General features: G+C 44.0%; 1 protein-coding gene across 1 annotated transcript in view; it reads right to left on the bottom strand.

The window, feature by feature from the left end:
• The window catches only part of cngb1a (cyclic nucleotide gated channel subunit beta 1a), a 43926-nt gene that overhangs the window by 3463 nt on the left and 17586 nt on the right, over window positions 1–22877 (bottom strand). Inside the window, exons 13-33 of the mRNA XM_049594095.1 lie at window positions 21176–21273; window positions 20776–20913; window positions 20453–20494; window positions 19146–19244; window positions 16818–16986; window positions 14850–14877; window positions 13559–13694; window positions 12223–12324; window positions 11988–12136; window positions 11419–11649; window positions 10640–10848; window positions 10500–10550; window positions 9871–9957; window positions 9725–9789; window positions 8862–8984; window positions 4931–5072; window positions 4616–4775; window positions 3356–3453; window positions 3112–3195; window positions 2871–2989; window positions 858–1004 (exon numbers count right to left, since the gene is read on the bottom strand). Of these exons, the coding sequence (XP_049450052.1) occupies window positions 858–1004; window positions 2871–2989; window positions 3112–3195; window positions 3356–3453; window positions 4616–4775; window positions 4931–5072; window positions 8862–8984; window positions 9725–9789; window positions 9871–9957; window positions 10500–10550; window positions 10640–10848; window positions 11419–11649; window positions 11988–12136; window positions 12223–12324; window positions 13559–13694; window positions 14850–14877; window positions 16818–16986; window positions 19146–19244; window positions 20453–20494; window positions 20776–20913; window positions 21176–21273 (2477 nt within the window). The remainder of the gene's footprint in view (window positions 1–857; window positions 1005–2870; window positions 2990–3111; window positions 3196–3355; window positions 3454–4615; window positions 4776–4930; window positions 5073–8861; window positions 8985–9724; window positions 9790–9870; window positions 9958–10499; window positions 10551–10639; window positions 10849–11418; window positions 11650–11987; window positions 12137–12222; window positions 12325–13558; window positions 13695–14849; window positions 14878–16817; window positions 16987–19145; window positions 19245–20452; window positions 20495–20775; window positions 20914–21175; window positions 21274–22877) is intronic.

Below are 22877 nucleotides of genomic sequence, written 5' to 3'. Positions count from 1 at the left end.
CATATTTGTTAACACAAACTGGACTGTTTCATCAGCTGCAGGGAAACACCAGCAGGAACACAGGTTCAACAGACACGCCCACTGCAGAGCCTCACGTGCACGCTGCGGCCAATTTAATTAACTGGCTCGTCTAGACAGGAAGTACTAAATACCTCACAGAGCTCTAATCTTCCTCTAAGGCTGCTGCTGCTGCTGCTGCTGCTGCAGAGTCTCTGCTCTTTATCTGCTGGTGTTGTTGAGCTGCAGTGAGATGCTTTGTTTGTTCTGTCACGTCACTGAGTGTTAAACTTCAGACTGATGATCCTGTGTTTAATGCACAGGTACGACAGCAGGTGGGGAAACATCCTGAAGCTTCCTGCTGCTTAAATCACCACGTGTCCAGATGTCGATCACCAGGCTTCAAGATTCAAGCCACTGATCAGACAAGTGTGCACGTGACTTTGATTTTGACAAAAGATTTAGCACTACATTGACAAATGACGGTGATGTTGAAAAGTAATATTGCACATTAAAAATATTTATATATTTTTAACTCTGTTTAATATATTGCAGTGCTACAGTGTTTTTCACCAACAAACCTGCTCTCTGCTGTCAGCTGCTGCCCCCTGATGTCTGCTAACAACCCTTTAATTTAATTTATGTGTTTTGATCCTAAGAGTCTGACTCTGAGTAACCTGTCCTCCGACTCATTAACAGCTCGCGTCTGTGTCAGTGTGTGAATTCATCTTCTGAAGGGAACTCTGTTTGTTTTAATGAACTCAGTGAACTTGATGAGTGTATTCTTCCTCAGGTGCTGTTGCTGACGATTTGTTCTTAAGTTGTCCAGGCAATATTTCGGGGACAGGACTGGGTCTTACTTGGCCTTCTTGCGGAGGAGTTTCTGGGACTCGGGGTAGTGCACCAAGATCTCTGCCAGGTCCTTCTTATCCAGGATGAAGAGGTTGGCGAATCCGTGCGCCTTCACGTTAGCTGTACGTCGATTCCCTCCGCCTCCCGCCAGCAAACTGACCAATCACAGAAAGGAAAGAGCCGTCAGACGTCAGTGTGTCGACCTGCTTTAAATTTAATCACACAAGTCATCACCTTTTTTTTTTTTACAGTCAGGAACGTGTAGTTTTTAGATTTACTGATGAAGGTAGACTTTATTCTCTGACTGGAAATATTTTCAGAGCTGGAGAAAGTAAAAGTCTGGAGTCGTGCTGGCGGAGAAAGAGTTCATCCTCAGAGAAAAAGTCACGTTCAATAAATCAAACAAATTAGCATATCCACATTCCTAAAGTACAGCCCCAATCACACACACACTTACGGTGCCTTCGTTTTGTACTCGGAGGTCGGAAATTCCCAGTTCCCAGTCGGAAGTTTAAACTCAAACGCACCCTGAGATCGGATTTCCAACTTGGAAACTCGGAGCAACCGCATCAACCCCAACTTATGAATTCAAGATGGCTGCCGGTCACACACACAGTGAGTAAACACTCTGCTAAACTACTGTTTACAGCAATTTTATCTTATTTGTTTCACATCAGGTCAGCCTCATCTGCGGCGTTCATCAGTTGGAGTGCGTGATGGTTTTAAAGCTGTCTATACTCCCAAAGTGTGAGGGCAACAAAGGCTTTCTTGCGGGCGTCCATGTTTTTTCCGACTTGTCCACTGTTGTCAACTAGAATGCAAAAATTGTTGTCAACTCAGAGGTGACGTCATTCCCACTACTGACCTCCGACCTCCGAGTACAAAACGAACGCAGCATAAGCATCTTAGCAGCTGGAGGTGGGTTTTTTTTATAGTTTTCAATGAGAATTAAGTGTTTCGCTGCTGTTTTTATGCTGCTACACGCCTCGTGTGTCTGCGCTCTAGGTGTCTGGCAATTTTGCCGGAGCGTTCTGAACTCCTCGAGTTGAAAAAGCTTCAACTCAGAGCAGAGGGGCAGGGCTTCTGAGGTGGCCATGACAACAAGTTTACAGTTGGTAACCAATGGAGGAGAAACTGGTGGTAGTGGTTGCTGGATACCCAGAGCTATACGACTTTACAAAGCACAGTTAGCACCATCTGAATAGAAAACAGCAGATAAGTGCAGTACTGTAAACGTCCATGATGGAGGAGAAGCTCCTGGACCAACTGGTGGTACTCCCCATGATCCAGCCTCTTTTTTAGGGTCTCATGTACCCACACAGATCTCTGTTTATCTGCTGACAGCCTCTCACCCTCAACCAGAGCTACAGACAGCACCCTCTGCCTCAACATGGCAGCAGCCACACACTGATCACTGAGAAAGAAGTAGGTAGTTTTGGCGGGTGGTTGCCTGGCAACAATTAAAAGGTGCAGTCATACCATTACTTTGTATTGAATCTAAACAGATTTTGTGGTATTGTCCACCCTTGCTGTAAAGGTTGTGTGTTTACAGGTGTTGGAGAGTTTTGCTGCACCTTCAGTATCTCAGTGTCTCCACAGGAGCTGTGTGACGTCTGCTATATGTCCGCAAGTGATGTCACTCGAGTCAGCGTCAGTTGAAGACAACAAGTTTGAAAAGTTAAAAAATCTGGAGGTGTGGAGTTTGATTGATTCTGCTGTGTCGATTTTGATCCTGTTTTTTTTTTTACGTGTCCATCATGAGTCTGACTCCGTTACAGGAGTGTGATAAAAGTGTGAAGAACTCTTCTAACACATCGTTCTGACAGGAAGTAAACTGTGTATTTGTGCAGGACATCATCTCTCAGAGTCACCAGTGGAACTTCATGACATTTAATGAATGTTTCCCTTGTCCGTCCGTCCACACAGACGTCCCACAGTGAACCGAGAGGACCTAAGACCACCAGGCCGCCCCACATACTGACTGTAAGTGAGTTAATAGGATGACAGGAAGCAGCTCTGACCTGATCTCTCCGAACACCGAGCCGGCTCTGATGGTGACGAACACCGTCTGCAGGTCGGGACCGCCCACCACCTGAACCTCCCCCTGTTTAATGATGTACATCTCCCTGCCGATCTCCCCCTGCAACACACACACACAGCAGGTCAACACACACACACACACACACACACACACACACACACACACACACACACGTCTGCTGCCTCAGCGCTCACAAACAGTTCACACAGGTGTGTGTTCACCTTTTTACAGACAAAGTCTCCGGGCAGGTACACCACAGATTTGAGCCTCGTCAGCATGTCGAACACCATCTGTCGGTCACAGCCCTGAACACACACACACAGACACACACAAACACACACACACACACAACTTCAAATATCAGTTTTGTTTTTTGTGTCTGTCTCCACATCAAACAGAATCTCTCAGTTTGTCTCTCAGCGTGTCTCACAGTAAAAAACACAGCATCTATTTTTGTCTTCTGACCTGAAACAGGGCGACTTTACTGACGATGGAGTAGTTGACGTCCACAGCGATGTCGAGCCTCATCTTGGCAGGAAGTTGCACCAGCAGCTCCTGTTCATCTGCAGAGAAAACACCACAATGCTCTAAATATACGTCCATGCAAAAACAAAGCAAGAAGCTGCTGCAGTATTATCAGCAGCATTGGCTAAATGAATCTTGTTTGCAGCTCAGCACTAAAAAGACTGCATGTATGTTTTTCTCCCATCAGTCAGCAGAGGGCGACCAACCCTCTGTAGTGGTCAGTGGAGAGAGCCTTGATGCAGAGGAAGACTTCAAATATCTTGGAGTGGTTTTTGACACAATTTTAGCATTTAAAGCACGTTATCATCAAATTCAACCTGTCAAGTTTCCGTCATATAAGACCTTCTCTTGCCTCCAAGACAGCTAAAGTCTATATGCATGCCATGATATTTTCACACATAAATTATTGTTTTACAGCTTGGACACACACAACAGAATGTACATTAAAACCCATCAAGTCTCTCTTCAAGAAGGCAGTTAAATGTTTGGATAGGAAACATCCTCATTTTCATTATTGTAATATTTTAAAAAAGTTTAATATTCTTGACTCAGACAGTTATCAACTCTTCATGGATGTTTGTCTCATTTTAAATTTAGCATTTACATTGATGTTTATTGCATTAGTGTTGATTAATGTGCATTGTCCCAATTCAATAAATGAATAAATGAAAATGAAAAATGAATGTACCTGAACTAAACACGAGACGTTCAGGGACAAAGTTTACTTATGTATCTTCCTGTAAGTTCCTTATAAACATAGCCTACATCACTTTACATGAGGTACATAACTTAAAGTTTAGTAAATAACGTGACGACACTTTCACGTGGCGTTAATTTGTTATATATTACACGTACCAGTCAATTTTCAAAAGTGATCTTATAAACTGTTTCATGAGGAAATGTTGTGTTAAGGTCTGTAGCTTGCCAAAGAAAAACCTCCTGATTTACTTTCTGACATAACCTTAAATAAAATATGCAGAAATGTTAATATTGAATATCCAACATTCTGTTTCCAGTTTCTGGAATGAGCCTTTAATCTCATCTGTTTTCACGTTTTAAATTTGAAAATGAATTTTCTACTATCAGAGTGTGTCTGGAGTCGACGTTTGTTAAAAGTACCATCATCGACCAAACCAAATCTTTGGCTCTTGCATCGTCACGTCTCTGTTATCCACACGTCTTACTGTCTGGTTTGCTTACCCAGCATGCCCTGGCTCTTCCAGGTGTAGTCGTACCAGGTCTTGATGCGGTTCTGGACCTCTCGCGGGATGTTGTAGGAGGTCATGTACTTGATGGTGCTGTCCATGCAGGCTCGGTAGTAGTTCTCACCGGCCGTCGCAGCTCCGAACACGTCTCTCATCTGAGACCAAACGATCACAGTCACGTTCATTACCGCTCAAAGAATCAGACCTTTATCTACTTTCATTGTTTTTAATCCTTGATTTACTGTAAAGAACTTTTTAACGTTAATTATTATTATAAACAGCACACAGAAATTAAAAATGATTAACTGACCTGACCGATCATGATGGAGAACGCAAAGACGCCAACAAAGTAGTTAATGAGCTGGAAGCAGATCTCAAAGACAGTGGTGGGGTCCGGCAGCCCTCCGATGGTGATCAGCGTCTTCACGGCAAAATAGTAACAGCGGATATAACTGCAGGAGAGAAACAAAAACTGAACGTGAAATGTATAAATGTATAAATGTACACAAAGAAATTCTTCTCACAGTGTTTATTTAAAGTAACATCACATCGCTGCACTCAGCTGAAAATCATGTTTGTTCAAACGGTAAACTCTCCAGTAAACACGTCTTGTTTTTGGCTTGATACGGTGGCTTTGACAGGATGTGTTGCAGAAACAGAAAAATGTTATCGGCTCATAAAGAACATGTCAACAGACAAAAACTTTCTAATCACCAAACTTACAGATGCGTGAATTTTGTTTCTGGAAATTAATAAAATCAGTAACTCGCTAATTTTGCTTGCCAATACTTTTCATGTTTTCACAAAATGAACCGTTTAATCTCTTTAAGAGACACTTAAGCACAGATTTATACATATAGCTGCTTTCTAGCTCTGTGCTCATGTTATTGTTCCCTTCAGTCATCCTGCTGTTCTCTGCTACTGATCTAGAAAAGAAAATTCATCATTGTCATGGTTCTCTGCTGGAGAACGGTGGATTGTTCCCTCTGGGTTGGGAGAGAGTTACTGCCCCAACAGAATAAGTTCAAGTATCTCGACGTCTTGTTTACAAGTGAGGTCAGAGTGGAGCATGAGATGGATTGATGGTTTGGTGCGGCGTCTGCAGTAATGTGGGCACTAAGCCACTCCTTCGTGGTTCAGAGGGAGCTGAGCCAGAAGGCAAAGCTTTTGATTTCCTGGTCCATCTGCGTCCCAACCCTCACCTGTGGTCATCCAGTTTCAGCAGTCCAAGCAAAGTTCCCCAGACACCCCTCTCCTCAGCGACACTTTCCGGGGCTCTGCCCCGGGGCCCTCCTACCAGCTGGACCAGGAGGATCCTGATCAGATGTTGAACCACCTCAACATGAAGGAGCAGCGGCTCTACTCCGAGCTCCCTCCAGACGTCTGACTCCTCCCCCTATCTCTAAGGCTGAGCCCAGACACCCTACAGAGGAAACTCATTTCAGACGCTTGTATCTGTGACCTCATTCTTTCAGTCACTACCCAGAGCTCAGACGCAGATGGACCAGGAAATCCACATTGTGCAGTCGAGTGGTGGAGGGTGTCAGGTTCGGTGACGGGAGGATCTCGTCCCTGCTTTTTGCGGATGACGTGGTCCTCCTAGCTCCATCAAACAGTGACCTCCAGCTCTTGCTGGGTCGGTCCACAGCCGAGTGTGAAGCGGCTGGGATGAGAATCAGCACCTTCAAGTCTGAGGCCATGGTTCTCAGCCAGAAAAGGGTGGATTGCCCACTCCAGGTCAGGGGGGAGGTCCTTCCTCAGGTGGAGGAGTTTAAGTATCTTGGGATCTTGTTCATGATTGAGGGTAGGATGGAGCGGGAGACTGACAGGCAGATTGGGGCGGCGTCAGCAGTGATGCGGGCGCTTAACCGGTCCGTTGTGGTGAAGAGGAGCTTAGCAAGAAAGCTAGGCTCTTGATCTACGTTCCAAACCTCGCCTATGGTCACGAGCTCTGGGTAGTGACCGAAAGAATGAGATCGCGAGTCCAAGCGGCTGAAATGAGTTTCCTCCGCAGGGTGGCTGGGCTCAGCCTTAGGGATAGGGTGAGGAGCTCGGACGTCCGGGAGGGACTCAGAGTAGAGCCGCTGCTCCTCCTCATCGAGAGGAGCCAGTTGAGGTGGTTCGGGCATCTGGTAAGGATGCCATCCGGACGCCTCCCTTGGGAAGTGTTTCAGGCATGTCCAACCGGGAGGAGACCTCGGGGCCGCCCCAGGACACGCTGGAGGGATTACATCACCCGGCTGGCCTGGGAATGCCTCGGGGTTTCCTGCGGAAGAGCTGACGGAAGTGGCTGGGGAGAGGACTGTCTGGGCTTCTCTGCTGAGGCTGCTGCCCCCGCGACCCGGACCCGGATAAGTGGAGGACGACGAGTACGAGTACGAGTATCAATAGGCTAAAGATGTTGTACCGAAATTAAAAATTCCAGTATGGTGACAAACCAATGAGTGATGCCACAGTGGCCACGTTCTTGATTTTATAGAGTCTATGTGACTGACTCATAAAAACATTAGCATTCACTAACATGGCGCTATAGTGGTCAGAACTCTACAGGACACCTGCAACTCCACCGCCCTCTTTAACTCCACCATCCTCCCTCTGTCTGACTTCTTAAAAGTGGAACATTTCTGTTTCTGTCACTTCCAAACAAACACAGATCCCAGATCAGGGTCCTGTATCACGAAGCAGGATTAATGTCTCAGCGAGGTAACTTCAGGGTTAACCCTGGGTTTTCAGTCTCACGAAGCCGGTTCAGTTCTTATCGGGGTAGATCACCATGGTAACTTACTCTGAACGGCTATCCTGCTCCGGAGCAGGGTAAGTTCAGGGTTGAATCTGATCCTATAAAAAGCACCACCCACTGGCCAATCAGCTGTTGATGGCTGACAGAAATGCAGCCCAGCCATGACGGGAAGTTTAATTCATTTGATTGATTTTGATTTGAAAGTTTATTTTGAACATTAAAAAAGAAAAGAAAGCAACAACAACAGACAATGAAAAGATTGTTCAAAAAGGAGTGGAGAGAAGTGGAACTTTCATCCCACCCCTTCATAAGAAAGAAACTGATCATTAGCGGACACTTAATAGCACCATTAATTAGTGCCAACATTTTGTTTTGTTGGCGGAAATGATCCCTGTTAAAGATAATGGGCCTAACTGACAGCTTTGCTGCTGGAAATGTGGAAAGTAGCCTATCATGTCTACACTTCATGGTGTTTGAGGGATTTTCCTTTTTGTTTCTTAAAGAGGGACACTAGGTATATTTCTGCACAGCTGTTAATTTCTAACACAGCTCAATATCAGGATGATTTTATTCAGACTATCAGTTTGGTGTTGATATGATTTAACTGTGGCGTCAGCTTTAAGCTTTATTGTAGCATATATAACGTTATGACAAAGAAGACCAGTTTATCAGACGCAATGATGTTAGACGATAATTGTAATACACGCAGTTCATCTGCGCAGCATTGATTTCATGGGATTCAAGGGTGTGATCAGTGTCAGATGTACAGGTACAGGTACTGTAGCTACTTGAACCAGTGATGAGTCATTTAACCTACACATCATTTTATTTGCTGCCTTGTGTTGTCTTGATTTTTCCCTCTCTCCTCCTCTATTTCTTCTTTCCTGACCCGTTTTATTCTTCTTCTCTATTATGTGATTTCATTGATGTTTTGACAGGGAATTTCTTTGATAAGCTTTTAGTGGCTTCTAACCTCTCCGGCACTTTTCTTTTTTTTAATCTTGTAAATGTTATACTGTCTGTTTTTAACATTATGTGCAAATAAACTAATCTAAACTAAAACTAAACATTATTCATCCCGTTATGTGTTGCCACGCATGTTTCCTCCTCCTGCAGCTGCCACGGTGTTGGCCTTTTCTCTAATGTTGCTTTTCTCCTCCTCATATTTTAGTAGAATTAATCTCTGATCCTCACATGAGAAATACTTTTTCCCCTCACATACGGCGCTCTGTGAGGACGCTCAGTGACGCTGCGCTTCTCTCATGATTGTGATTGGTCCGCTGCGTGCGCGTTCACGGCTCTTGATAAAGCAACCCTGGGTTGAGTTACCGAGTTGACATCCAGCGTCGTGATACCGATTATCCTGATTGCCATTGTTAGGGTTAGTCAACCCAGGATAGGTCTGGGTAACCCAGAAAAGGTTGATCTCGCTTCGTGGTACAGGCCCCAGTACTGACGTGTATTAACAGTGTAATTTGGAGCCAAAGCATCACAGACTTACGCGTTGCCTTTTCCATTGTAAACCCACTTGGTGGATCCGAGTCCTTCGTAGTCTGAGCCCCAGTAAAAGAGACAGGCGTTGATGTGCAGAGAGTACAGCAGGTAGGTGGAGGTTCGGATCACCCTAACACACAACAACAACATCAACAACAACAAATATACAAGTGGAAGATTAAATGAAATGAATCCACACTAACACATGCACTAAAATAATTACATGTGGGGTTCTTCAGGGATCAATTCTGGGGCCACTTTGCCTCTGAGACAAACAGGGCCGACATTCCTGTCTTTAAGAGGCTGTAACAGGCTGAGTTTTTATGCTAGAGTGAAGATACTGATATCAGGTGAAAGTGTATGAAATAAGAAGACCTAATGAATGGAGTGGTACCAACCACAGCCTGTCAATAAAACTCCAATGTAAGGCAAAATTTTGGCGAAGAAAACTGACATCTGAAAATTCTTTTATCTGAAATCTGAAAATCTAAACTTCCAATCAGCATTGAGATCCTCCATGGAAGTATGATGCTGAGGACGTACCAGCAGAAGTTCATTCATCGATTCAGCGATTTCACGCGTGTATGAAGTGAGTCAACACAAAATACTGTAGCGTTCAAACCTGTGTGAGTAATTGCGTCGCGTTTGGTGTGAATACATTACTTAAAAAAACCTGCAGAGAAGGGCCACGCAGAGGGTTAATATTTCACCAGTTATCCGTTAATTTTCACATCAGATGTTTCCTGTTTTATGAGGCGCTACAAACACGTGTCTGAACAGCTGCACCAACCAGAGGGCGGTTGGTAGTTTGTTTGTTGTCCATCTGTTGTTGTGATAAATAACGCGTCTCTGTGATGAAGCTGTTCTCACCTGTAGATGTACGCCTTCTTCATCACAGCCTCCATTCTGTCGTTGAACTCAGAGAACACCATGTACTGAGAGGAGAGACACAGTCAGTGGTTTTTATCTTCAATGCTCAATGTGAACATCAGCAGGAAGATAAAACTCATCCTGACCTTCAGCAGACGAGGGAATCTCAGCAGAGAGTTCACTCCAGTGAAATAGTAAAATATCTCCATAGGAAACAGGCTGATGATGTCCATCTGCAGACACACACACACAAACAGTGATGAAACACACACTCACTAAACTTCTCAGTACATTTCCATGACATCAGAGAAACTCAATTTATTGTGTCAGTCTGACTAAAACCAGACCTTATAAATCCCTGTAAACATGTCGGTGTGAGTGAAATGGTCCTGCAGTGAATGTGTCACAGTGGGACTAACACACCCAGATCATGTGACTCCTGCATGTATACAGTCAGTCAGACCCAAACTGGCCGAGGCGCTCTGAGCATGCTCCACAGTTTCCGCCCCGGGCTTTGACCCGGAAGTCCAATAGCATTAAATGTGTAAGAGAAGAAGAAGCCCGTGACAACATGGAGAAATCTACATCCAGAGCCGTGACTTTTTGGACGCACCAAATGTACAGAGCTGTAAAGTTGTCCACCATGGTAGCAGTTAGCTGCTAGCTAACCGTAGCTAACTTGTTTATCCATTGTTTGGTCTGTGACGTAATAGGTCAACAGGAAAAAGGTCCAATACTAACAAGCTGAAAGGGGGCTTCCAGGTGTCAATCTTACCTTAAATCTCTCGGTCGTCATGTAGTTTTCTCTCATGTCCTTTTTATCACACTGAAATCAAAAGGTTTCAGGTTAAAGACATCATTTGTTCTGAATTCAAACCAAAAACAGATTTGTTTTGTTTCTGTCGATCCACTGACCACGATGTCTCCTCCACGGACGAACTGCAGTCTGGGCTGGAAGACGAGGATGTCGGTGATGTAGATGAGGTCGCAGGTGTAGTCCACCAGCAGCCACAGGTGGATGTTCTCGGGGGTTTGGTATGGAAACGCCCAGCGGACGGGGATCAACCACACATTCCAGTTCCACGCTGCCACCACACAGAAGAGCCAGAGCACGTAGATCAGATCTGTGGAGATGTGGACAGGAAGTCCTCATTACATCAGGTCAACATGGTGGAAAGTACATTTACTAAAGTACCGGACTTAAATACAGTTTTGAGATACTTATTCTTTATTTTCCATTTTCTACTTCTTTCTCCTGTTTTAGATGAAACAACTCAGCAGTTTATAAAGTCATTAAAGTGAGCGCCACCTTCACCAGATGATCAACTTTAAACTGATCAACACATTCACACATCAATAAAACAATGATATCATAAATATCATGTTTATGATATCATAATGATATCATAAATATATTACTCTGCTTAATCAGTACCTTTAACTTTTTGTACTTTTACGTATCTATCGCCGGCGTGGAGGCATAAAAATTCTACCTCCCAAGTCTGAAACATTTTTAAGACTTTTGAATGATTGATTTGAGACATTTTAAATACTTAAGGAAGTCACCGCCTTTTAAGACTTTTTGAGATGATTTTGTCTCTGCTGATGTGTCCCTCTGAACCCTCCTCACTGGATGTTTAAATGAAGCTTTCACAGCAGATATTAAAGTCCTGTGGGGAGAAATAAAGGCTCACCACCAAACGGGTCGATGCTGGAGGGGAAGCGGTACTCAAGGATGACTCGGAGCCAGTCGGGCATTGGGGGAAGTTTGGGCAGTTTGGGAATTTTCACTGGACGTCCCAGAAGTTCAAAAGGGAGCACATACTCCTTCTCGTCTTCTTCTTCTTCTGCTGCAGGGGTGTCATCCTTCTTGTCCTCTGGTGGAGGAGGAGGAGGAGGAGGAGGAGGTGGAGCTTTGCTCGGGGCTGCAGCAATCAGAAAGAATCTAGATGTTGATGTGTTTATAATTTAGATGATTCATACAGAGTTTCACTCACTCATTGTTGGAAACAGCAGTTGATAAATACTCTCAACTCAAAGTCCAGTTTCCTGCTCAGTCTGAACCTTTTGACCATTTAACATGGTCCTCATCAGTTTGCTCAGTTGCCATAGAGATCTGAGTCTGAGCCAGCATGGACGGATCTGTTAGTCTGAGCTAATTTAATTTGGTTTGTACATCATTAAACAAAGACAGAAACATGAAGAAGATAAAAACCTGGTGCAGACTAATGTCTGAGACAAAGTCTGTAAGACGAGTTCTTACAGGCTGAAGGACTCTCCTCCTCAGACTCGTCGGGGTCCACCAGCCGCTCTTTGTGACGCTCCGTTCGACCTCTAAACATCCTGACAAGGTCACTGAGACGGTCCTGGATCACGACGCTGCCGACACTGGCTGCTGACAGAGGGCGGATCCTGCAGGACAGACAGACAGGACGGTGAATGTGGAGGACAGAGGTGACTGGGACGGAGGACAGAGTGTGTGTCTGTGTGTGTCTCACTCATTGTCTGCAGTCAGCAGGTCTCCCTGACTGGACCAGGTCTTCAGGCCGCTCTTCAACAGCTCATCATCATCCTCGTCTGCAGACAGGTCACCTGAGGGACTGAGGGGACATGGCAGGAGGACATGAGGACATGAACATGGACACACAATGATCACAACAACAAGGGAACAAAGTAGAAGAATAATTCTCTCACAGACTTAGCTTTGTGATGTGCTGACTGTGAGATGTTTTATGATTTGTTGAAACACTGTTCAGTGTCGTGATCACAGCTGATCTTTCTCTCTGTCACCTGACTTGTGTGTTAGAGCATGACACATATCGTTTACCTGTAACTGCAGGTTTTAACATTTCATTAAACCCTTATCATGACAATTGTATTTCATCTAGGTTTACTTTCTATTGCTGCTCTGCATGTCTGAATGTGATGCTAATCTGTACGTTGCTGCTTCATGTTGCTCGCTCTGCTGTTGCTTGTTGCTTTGCATGGCTTCTGTTCCATCTTGACAATTTCTAATTGCTGTAGTTACTGCTGTCTTTATGTCTTTATGTTGTCTTTGTCCTGTGAATTTCATCCTGTTATTGGTTTCAAAACATCTTGCCAACGGACTGCAGTTGAAAATTAGCCAGATAGCTAACACTGGCACATTTACAGCAATGTTGATTAATTTGCATTGTCCTTATAAATAAAATAAATGAAATAAATAAAAGAAATGTCAGGTTTGATGGTGGCAGAGTGTCCGAGGGCTTTGTGTGCATATAGTGTTGCCTATCGTCAGCATAGCAGTGGACAATGTGACCATGTCGATGTATAATATGTCCAAGAGGGAGAATATACATGATAAACAATAAAGGTCCAAGAACTGAGCCCTGAGGAACACCACAGGACAGGGGGGATGAGGGAGATCTAAAGCCACTAATGGAGACAAACTGTTGTCTGGATGTGAGGCTGGATCTGAACCAGGATAAAGGAGTACCAGTAACACTGAGTAGAGTTTCTAACTAGTTAAACCGAAGATGATGACAGACTGCATCAGAAGCAGCAGTGAGCTCTAACAGTATGTTTAGGTGACCGGGGTCAGCAGCGACAAGCAGGTCGTTGATGACCTTGGTAAGGACAGTCTGGTTACTGTGTTTAGCTCTGAACCCAGACTGAAACTCTTCCCATAAACTGTTATTGCACATAAACATATAAAAGTGATAATAATTAAACACGACAACATCAAGACAAATACATAGTCATGAAGAAACAGATAGAAACACAGAACATGAACTTAGAATAAAAAAGACATGACGTGAACATGTGTGTTTAGCACGGTGAAGACGTGTCTGTTACCTGAGCTTTGACAGAGGGACATTGGGGACACTCAGAGATCTAAACTCTGGTTCTGAGGTGGTGATAATTTTGGGGATGTTCAGGCCTTTTTCCTGCTCCACATCCTGATCCACGTCCTCCACCCTCAGCACCGGAGCTTCACCCAAACAAAGAGCAGATAATCTGTTGGACTGGTTCATGTCTCTGATAAACTAAGTTAAATGTCAGGTTTAACTTTCAAACACGTTTATCAGACACTGTTTAATATTCATCTTCTGTGTAAATGAATCATTGAATTATCAGTTTATTTTGCTGCACTGGACTGTAGAGCTGTTTGTAGTCATGTCTCTGTCTCTTTGTGTCTCTGTGTCACTGTCACTGAACCAAATGTCCCTTTGAGGTTAAATGTTTATATTTAAGAAAAGGAAACAGTCAAAAGCAGCAGAGGAGTCGAGCGTAGCACAGCACAGACATCACCTCCTGTGAGATCACCTGCGGGATGGCGAGCTGGCAGCTGATGGTGAAGCAGTGTGGAGCTGTGGATCATGATGGGAGTGATGATGGGGAGGGTGAAGGCTGTTATCAAGGTCCGTTAGGCACTTTGAATGGTTTACGTCTACACAACAGTGAGGTGTCTATGAGGTCTTTCTAAAGGGTCTGCAGGAGGAGGGTGGGGTTAAGGCTGCTGAGGCTGCTGGGAGGTGGCGGTAAGGCGTGTGAAGCGGCTGGCGATGCTCATGCAGCATTGGCGCGCCTGCTTGGGGAACTGCGACAGCTCCTGGGTCAGCTGGGCGAGCTCCGGCGGTGGAGTTGGCATGGACAGTTTGGACGGCGTAAGGTCATGCTCATGCATCAACCTCCTGCAGCTCTGCAGACACTCGGCAACGCGTGGGAAGCGAAGCAGAAAGCTCGTAATCGAAGAACAAATGTCGGGAACTAGTCAGAGAAACAGTCAGAGAGCAGAGGAGAAGTGTGACATCCTGAGGGGACGATTTTGTACACAAACACTGGACTGAACTGGACTTTAGCCTAAATTCTTCAGGTTTATATAATCCACCATAAATCTTCACTAAAAGTATTCACTTTAAAAAAATATATAGTGTTTACACTGTCCTGTTTTTTTTCTGAAAAAGAAAAACATGTAAAACATGAATATTTGAAGCCACTAGGAGACGTTGAGAGGGGGATACATGTATGTAGGAAAAAAAACGCCGGGCCTGGGACTGAAAGGGTTAATTGTGATTTTAAATTAGTGTGACGTGTATTTCTGTTGCTCCTTCAGGTGCTACTGAAATCAAGTTTCTGCTCTCACCTCTACATTCACCCTCTGCTGCAGCGGCCTGAGAGAAGAAGAGGAAAGAGAAACATTTTATAAACACTCTGCACATAAAGAATGAAATAATTTACCTTTGTCAGAATTTAAATGTAAACTGTTATTATAGCATCACCCTTCATTCTTTTGGCCTGAACACATGCCAGGCTTTTTGGATCCTCAGATCTGTTTTCTTAATGTAGATGCGTAGAAAGCATGTTCAAAAGCAAGAGCACGTTGTGGTAGTGTTTCCAGGAGCCTGTTTTTCAGAATAGATGTCTCTGCAGACCAGAGACTGTAAGGTGGCGTGGCAACTGGCAAACATTTTTTAATCTGGCCAATTAGTTTGTAGTCTGTAAGTGTTTGCAATTGCCTGCTTAAAGTGTAAGTAGACAACTTTTCCACTAGCTAACACACTAGCGCACTAGCTACGCTATGCTAGCAACCTACAGTGGTCCCTCTAAAATAAACCTTGTCAAGGTTTAATGTCCAGAGAGACAAGTTCAGCCCCCTGGAGGGTAGGGGCACTAAATCGCTAGGGAAAAATATGACAAAGTCCATGGCTCCACATCCAGGCGTGTGTGGAGCAGATCACAGCCTGGGGCAGCAGGGTCTGATGGAGGCTGTTTAGGAGCTCAGAGCCAGGACGTGTGTCATATTTTCAAGATTCAAGATTCAAGATAGCCTTTATTGTCATTGCACAGACACCTATACAACGGAATTGGGAGTGCCACAACTGAAGGTGCATTAGGAATAAATATAAGAGCAAAAATAAAACAAGTGGAGACAACCCAAGACAAACAAGACGAACGAGACAAGAGCATACAGGTCATGTCATCATAAAAACAATAAGTAAAAAAAATTGTATTGCACTTAATAAAAGAAGGTATTGCACTTAAGTCTGTAAGAGTCTGTAAAAGGAGGCATTAGTGACTCATGTGAGCATTGAGTGTCCTGACAGGCCACGGAAAGAAGCTGTTTTTCGGTCTGTTTGTTCTGCTCTTTATGCTCCTGTACCTCTTTCCAGAGGGCAGCAAGCTGAGCAGGTGGTGTCCTGGATGGAGGTGGTCGCGAATGATCTTCCTTGATCGCATGAGGCATCGGGAGCTAGCAATGTCATCCAGGGAGGGCAAGGGACAGCCAATTGTCTTTTCAGCTGACCTTATCACCCTCTGCAGCCTTTTCCTGTCAGCCGCTGTGCAGCCAGCACAGGCAGGGGTGGCTGCACAGCGGGTTTCCTGTCCCTGTCCTCTGGATGGACAGACTTGTTCCTCCGAACTGTTTTAGCACTAATCAAGTCAAAGTATTGACAGACGGCAACATTTTCAACATTTTAATGTGGAAATAGACAACTTATCAGCTAACCAACGCTGGGTTTAATGATTGAAAGAGGAAATTTTAAGTCTGTTATTTTTGTGTCATCTGATGACTTTCTGCTGACTGATCCACTTTCAACCAAATCTATAGTGGTTTTTCATATTTTGGGTAAGTGTGATTCTCTAAAGTTAAAGAGCACTTCTTTTATTTTTGTAGTTTTGTCCATCACTTCTAACAGTAACACTATATTCACAGATTTAATATCTTGGAGCTCAGAGCACAGCAGTCAGAGAAAAGTAAACCAACAGTTTATCTAAACACCTTCGTTTGGAGGTTAAACCTCTGAACATGAATGTCTGTAAAATTCACTCCTTACTAACAGAAATGATCAAAATGAGACTCAAGTTGTAATAAACTGAAATTATCATCAAGCTGCCAATGAGGTGTCAGTGTCTTCTTTAAAGTGACATCACTATACCAACCAGTAAGAGGAGTTTTAACTTTAAGCCCTGACGATCAGATATATTAATAATAAGGATGATACGTCAGAAAATAAAGAACACCCTGCAGCTGATCAGAGCATGGCTCTGTCTGTGGCCATACAAACGTTACATATCTGCTGCACATAAAGAGTCTCATAACCTGCTTCACCTGATCCGTGGTGGTAGTGGAGGTTGGTGGTGCCTCAGCTTGTGACTCTGGTTGCTGGGTGATGGTTTGGGAGACTGGACTCTCCAGGTCTCTCCTCTCGGATGCTGGTTCCACGTCTGTTGATGAGGGAGAGGCCTCGTCTTCAATCGGACAGACGTCCATCATGGTCCTAACGGACGACAGAAGAGCAGAATAAAACCTCCTGAGGATCCCCAACTGGTGTCCTCGGTGTCGATGTAACAGGTGGAGGCGGAGAAGTAACATGGTTGGTCAATGATTTGTTCATAAATTATTCCCCCTGCTTAAAAATAACCCTAAGAGACCAGCTATTGGCTGTTTAATCACACTGTGCCCATCACATACAGATATTACAGGAACAACTACCTGAAAATATGTTTTCAATAAAGATTCAAAATGACCCAAAGACACAGATCCAGTGTTCAGTCTGTGAGCTGTTTAGCTGACGGTAAAATTCAAACCTACCTTTTGAGTTCTGCCCTGAGTCACGGAGGAAAAGTTAGAAAAAAACAACACAGAATAAGTTAAACCACGAGGAGACACTGTGGAACGAGACAAAGCTTTTGCAGAACAGACCTGCAGCAAACTGTGTGAGCATAAAGAAACTATTCAGAGTCAAAGTCCCATCCTGTTCCAAACTAACACCAAGCTAAGAAAGCTAAGAAACGTGGATAACTAGACCGGACGCAAATGTGCTTTTCCTAGGACAGCGAAGGCGTGACCCGCTCTACTCTCCTTCTGATTGGCTGGTACTTGTTGTCTTCGTTGGTTGGATTGATTCTGGTTAGAGTAAGAATGTCACACACATAGATCAGCAGGTAAGTTAAGATCTTAAACCTCAAGCCCAGCTCCATCTGCTCACATCGTGGTAGGATGAAGCATAGTAAAGAGACCTGGTGGAAACCTCGCACCTCTATGGCAGGCGTCACTGATCACCCTTTTTCACCTCATTAGATCTGGCTCTTGAACCGGGCCCGTTCAGGATACTTTTAACCTTGGTGATATCTAGGAGCCACCCACGTTTCCAACAGTTTGTCATGCCATCAACAGAGGGCGCCACACAATGCACAACAGACGTAAACAGTAGTAACAAGATGGTGGATCGCATTGATTACCTGCATTCTTTTGTTCTGTTTTACAGTTAAAAAAAAAACATTGGCCGACTGTTACTGAGACCACCTCTTTTTCGCTGACGACTTCTCACTTGACTTCTCCAGTCTGAAGAATATGACATGCCCACTGATGTTGTTACGGTTCAAACTTCAGGTTAAGAAAAACGTCCTGTTTTATGGTTCCAGCTGAGAACCAACTTTTCAGGTTCTGAAGCAAACATGTTGGTCACAATTCGGTGAACGGGTGACACGGTGGTGCAGTGGTTAGCATTCTTGCCTCACAGCGAGATGGTTCTGGATTCGAATATCCCGGCCAGTCAGGGCCCTTATGTGTGGAGAACAGAAGAACAGAGTCTTTTCCATGTCAGTGGAAAAGAGGTAAGAGGTAGCCAAAAAGATCAGCAGTGGCAAAGTGCCCAGGGAAGATGAGATACTAAAGGCTCTACCAACTGTTTGTCCGCCTTGGTTGACATCCCTGTTTAATATGACATGGAGGTCAGGGGCAGCGCCTGTGGACTTCTACACCACACCAACCAAATGGGTGGTGGTTCCCATTTCTTAAAGAGGATCTGAAGGTCTATACTGACCCTGTCAAGAAAGCTTATTCTGAGGAGCTAGAAAGGATCTTAGGCCAATTCCATACTGGTTTTGGAACAATGGACGAGAGGAAGACACTAGGTGAGTCATGAATGTTTACCCATCTGGTCTACATGTGTTTTGTGTAAATGGAGAAGGCCTGTGAACCCAGGATGTCTTCCTGGGGATGTTCGGGTTTGGGGTTAGCACTTTGCCAAGGTCGTAAATCATCTCAACTCTCTTTGTCTGAGCTGCACCCAGAAATTCTGTCTGGGTGCAGCCAAGGAATCAAGAACATCCACATTTTACAGGTGTCCTGCATTAAGAGCAGATATTAACCTGGAACAGGGCGGGACTTCGGCTCTCTCTAAAGACCCGCAAGAAGTAAAAAGCTCAGTAGATCTGATGGTACCAAAGTACAAGCACTCAGTGTGAGCTAATGCACAGGAAAAGTGCAACCTATATAAAAATATAATTACACCTTTCTCACAAACCTCCACACTGAGATGATGTAAATAACTATATCAAAGACACTCATTAATGATGGTCTACAGATAAATCAGATCTAAATCAGAAGTATGGGAGCAGGGGAGAGCCTTTATCTAAATGTAGCAGAGCTTACTTATCAGGTTTATTCTCTTCCTCCACAGCTGTTTTCTTAATTTCTTCAGGACACTTATTGTCTGTGCTGTCGTCACTGTCCTCCTGCAGGTTCTGCAACCTGAACGGTGTGCAGCAAGGGACAAACAAGACAGAGATCCCCTGTCAGCGACTCAAAGCAAAAATATACATATATATATATATATATACATATATATATATACATATATATATGTATATATATAAATATATATAGCATTGTACGTTTCTGCAAACTATGGGGAGGAAACATTTGTATGTTATTATGAAGAGGATACATACTTTGATTAGATTTGATTTGATTTTGATTAATGTGGTTCGGTCAAGGTACGAAAACCACTCAGTTACAGTTTGAAAAGGATCATGTTTTGGCTTGAAATACCCAGTTGTATGGGCACAATCCCACCTTGAAAACCAGTGATGTCTCAGTAAAAAACAGTTGCCTTTTGTGCTATGATCCCTGCTGGTGCCTAAAAATGCACTGGAAACCCAGTAATGACTGTTTATTGGTGTTGAACAGTGGTCTGCAGGTTGCCAGGTGTCACACCATCCACCATCCCCTCCACCTCTTGATGACAAAGTCAGCTCAGATACGTCATTTCAGAAATGTTGATATGATACATATGAAATGCGCAAATGTAATGTATCTGTGGACTGAAGAAACGTACAATGCCAACATCACCTCCTGGTGACTGGGCTGCTGTCAGACAGTTCAACTCATTGCTTCAGAAAGCAATTAGTTGCTAAAGGGAGCAGCATCTAAGCCAAGCAAAGAGCAGTAGAGCTCGAGGTGAGAGCTTTTTTTTTTTTTTAAAACAAAAGAGGTTATGGAGGTTGAAAATTGCAGCAGAGAGTGCTCAAAGAAAGTGCATAACAAAGCACAGCCAAACGCTGTACTACACCCATGTTGACAATTGGCATGGAGTCAATAAGGAGCCCCTTGGATGATCCCACATACATGTAGGGCCCATTTATTACCCACAGGGCCCCACATGCAGATGTTGGCGGGGAAGTAATAATCCAACCAACCCTCTGAGTATCTAACACCTCAGAGTCAAACCAGAGGATAAATATCAGTTTCTTCCCTTTTTGATTCAGTACAGAGACCACAATGAAAATAAACCCAACATAAAGTGTGTCAGTATGATGTTGTTCCTCCACAAGACTAAGCAATCAGCAGTGAGCCAGCATCTGACCTGCACGTCATTTTCAGTCGACACAGAAGCTGTAACTATGAGCAGTTAACTCAATATAGCAGCAGGTGACGGGGTGTGTTTCAAGAGGACTTACTCTGGGTCATCTTCGTTTTCCTCCTCCAGGATGTTGGGCAGTCTGTTGAGGACAAACAGGAGGACAGTGTCTCAGGTCGGGCTGGTCAGTGTCTTGGATGTGTTTGTCTCTGTGTGTACTTGTAGCATCTAATGTAAACGCACTTCCAGTTTAATTTGTCTTAAAATTTAAATTCATCTCAGATTCAGCTTTTTTTCAATCTGGAAAGAATTCATCCAGAGTTGTGAGCTTCTTGTTCACAGAGCAGTTAGGAAATACAAGGTTTTGACTGGAGAGTTAGTGCATAAATGTGTCCTTATGCTGAGTGTGTTAATGTGACTTACTGCTCGTTGGACTCTGGCAGCGTTTCTATGACTATCTTAGCCGAATGCTCCACCTCCAGCTGTCGGACCGCCTCCTCTGCTGCCTTCCTGGCCATCTCCTCTGCAATTCGGGCAGCCTCCAGACGACCCTGCTGCAGTCTGTCCAACAAGGAACAAGCTCAGTTACTCACCAACATTCAAGGAAATTACAGTCTAAAAAACAGCACCTGAACAAAAGACAGACAAAAACCAGCCTGTGCGTCCTGATACAGTCCCATAAGTGCTGCAAATTTATTACATCTTACAAATCAAAGGCCAGAGTGTTGGACGGAGAGAACAACCAGCAGATGTCTTCATTCTTAGTGAAGAAACAGAAAGAGGTAGAAAAGGAATATAAAGTGAAATAGGCAGACATCACTACCTCTCCTCCATTTGAGCCAGAAGAGCCCCTCCAACCTCCTCCTTGATGCTGACCGTCAGTGGAGCACTCTGATCCATCTGGGTCTCTGCATCTCCTTTCTGCAACCAACCAAAAATTTCCTCACATGAAAAATCTCTGTCAAATACAATTTGAGTGCCTCTTCAAATATTATAGTAACAATGCCATCATCACCACGGTACCTTCTATGTCATGGTATCTATCATGGAACTTATCCCCTTACCCTCTGAAGTACCATGGTGCCTACTCTGGTGCAACTCTGCTACCCTTTGAAGTATGATGGTAGCTGTGATGGGACTTGGTACTCTCAAAGAAGCACAGTAGGTATGATAGCGCTTCAAGGGGTACTGCAGTATCTGCCTATCCCCTTGTACCCAAAATGCTACTGTACCTACTCTGATACTACTATATTACCCTTTGAAGTGCTATGGTACCTACTAAAGAACTACCATAGTACAGTAGTACCCTTCCCCATGGTACCTACCATGAGACTGTTCTTGTATACTTTAAAGAACCACAGTAGATACCCAAGCATTTCAAGGGGTACTACAATCATAGTAACCTTGTAACCGCTATGCGATAGTACCTATTCTGGAAATACCATAGCACCCTTCCCATGGTACCTACAATGGGACTATTTTTGATACTCTCTAAAAACCTACAGAAGGTACGATGAATTTCAAGGAGTAGTATACTTACAGTCCCCTTGTAGCTGAAATGCTGTGGTACCTACTCTGATACTACCACGTTACCCTTTAAAGTGTTATGGTACTTACTGTGGAACTACCTTAGTACCCTTCCCCATGGTACCTACTACCATGGGACTGTTGTTGGCACTCTCTAAAGAACCACAGTAGATCCCATAGCACTTCAAGGGGTACTACAATCATAGTACCTTTGTAACTGATATGCGATGCTACGTATTCTTGAACTGCTGTAATACCCTTGCCTAAAGTACTTACAACGGAACTGTTGTTGGAGCTCTTTAAAGGACCATAGTAGAACCTATAGTACATGCCAAAGTACAATCATGGAAGCCTTGAAGCCAATATGCAATGGTACCTATTCTGGAACTACCGTAGTACCCTTCTCCATGGTACCTACTATGATACAATCATAGTACCCTTGTAGCCAAAGTGCTTTGGTACCTACGCACTTACTACCATGGTACCCTTCAAAGTGTCATGTTGCCAAGTGCTCCAATAAATAAGTAGCAGTTCAGGTTTAAGTGTACCGTTGTGGCAGGGTACCATGGTACACTGTAACTTCCTACTGCTACTTTACTACTATGGCACCTTTCAAAGTCCAACAGTTGGTATTTTCAGACCAAACAGTTCTGGGGACTGTCTGAGAGTAACTGCCTACTGGGAAGCTCCCCCTTAGAACTACTGAACCTGCAAGGGCTTTTTTTCTCTGTTTGCATTTGCACTCCCAATAGGAACGTTGAAATGAGGCATGCTGGCTAAGATTCTTGTATTTTGCCTAGACGAGTCAAAACTGTGTGGTACTTTCCCCATTGCATACATGCTAAGTAAAACCTGGACTTGACTGTTGGTCCATTTATGTTTTTTTTCTCCATTTTTTTGTATTAGCTGTTGTTTGTGTTTTGTGTTGTCAGTTTTTTCCACAGTGAATGGGTTTTTAAAAATGGCGTTTGCCATAGTTGCATTGGCTCGTGTGTTCG

The sequence above is a fragment of the Epinephelus fuscoguttatus genome, linkage group LG2 (genome assembly GCF_011397635.1).
Source record: "Epinephelus fuscoguttatus linkage group LG2, E.fuscoguttatus.final_Chr_v1".
In the NCBI taxonomy this organism is placed as follows: domain Eukaryota; kingdom Metazoa; phylum Chordata; class Actinopteri; order Perciformes; family Serranidae; genus Epinephelus; species Epinephelus fuscoguttatus.
Note: the sequence above shows the minus strand (reverse complement) of the source record. Positions and strands in the feature narration are given on the sequence as shown.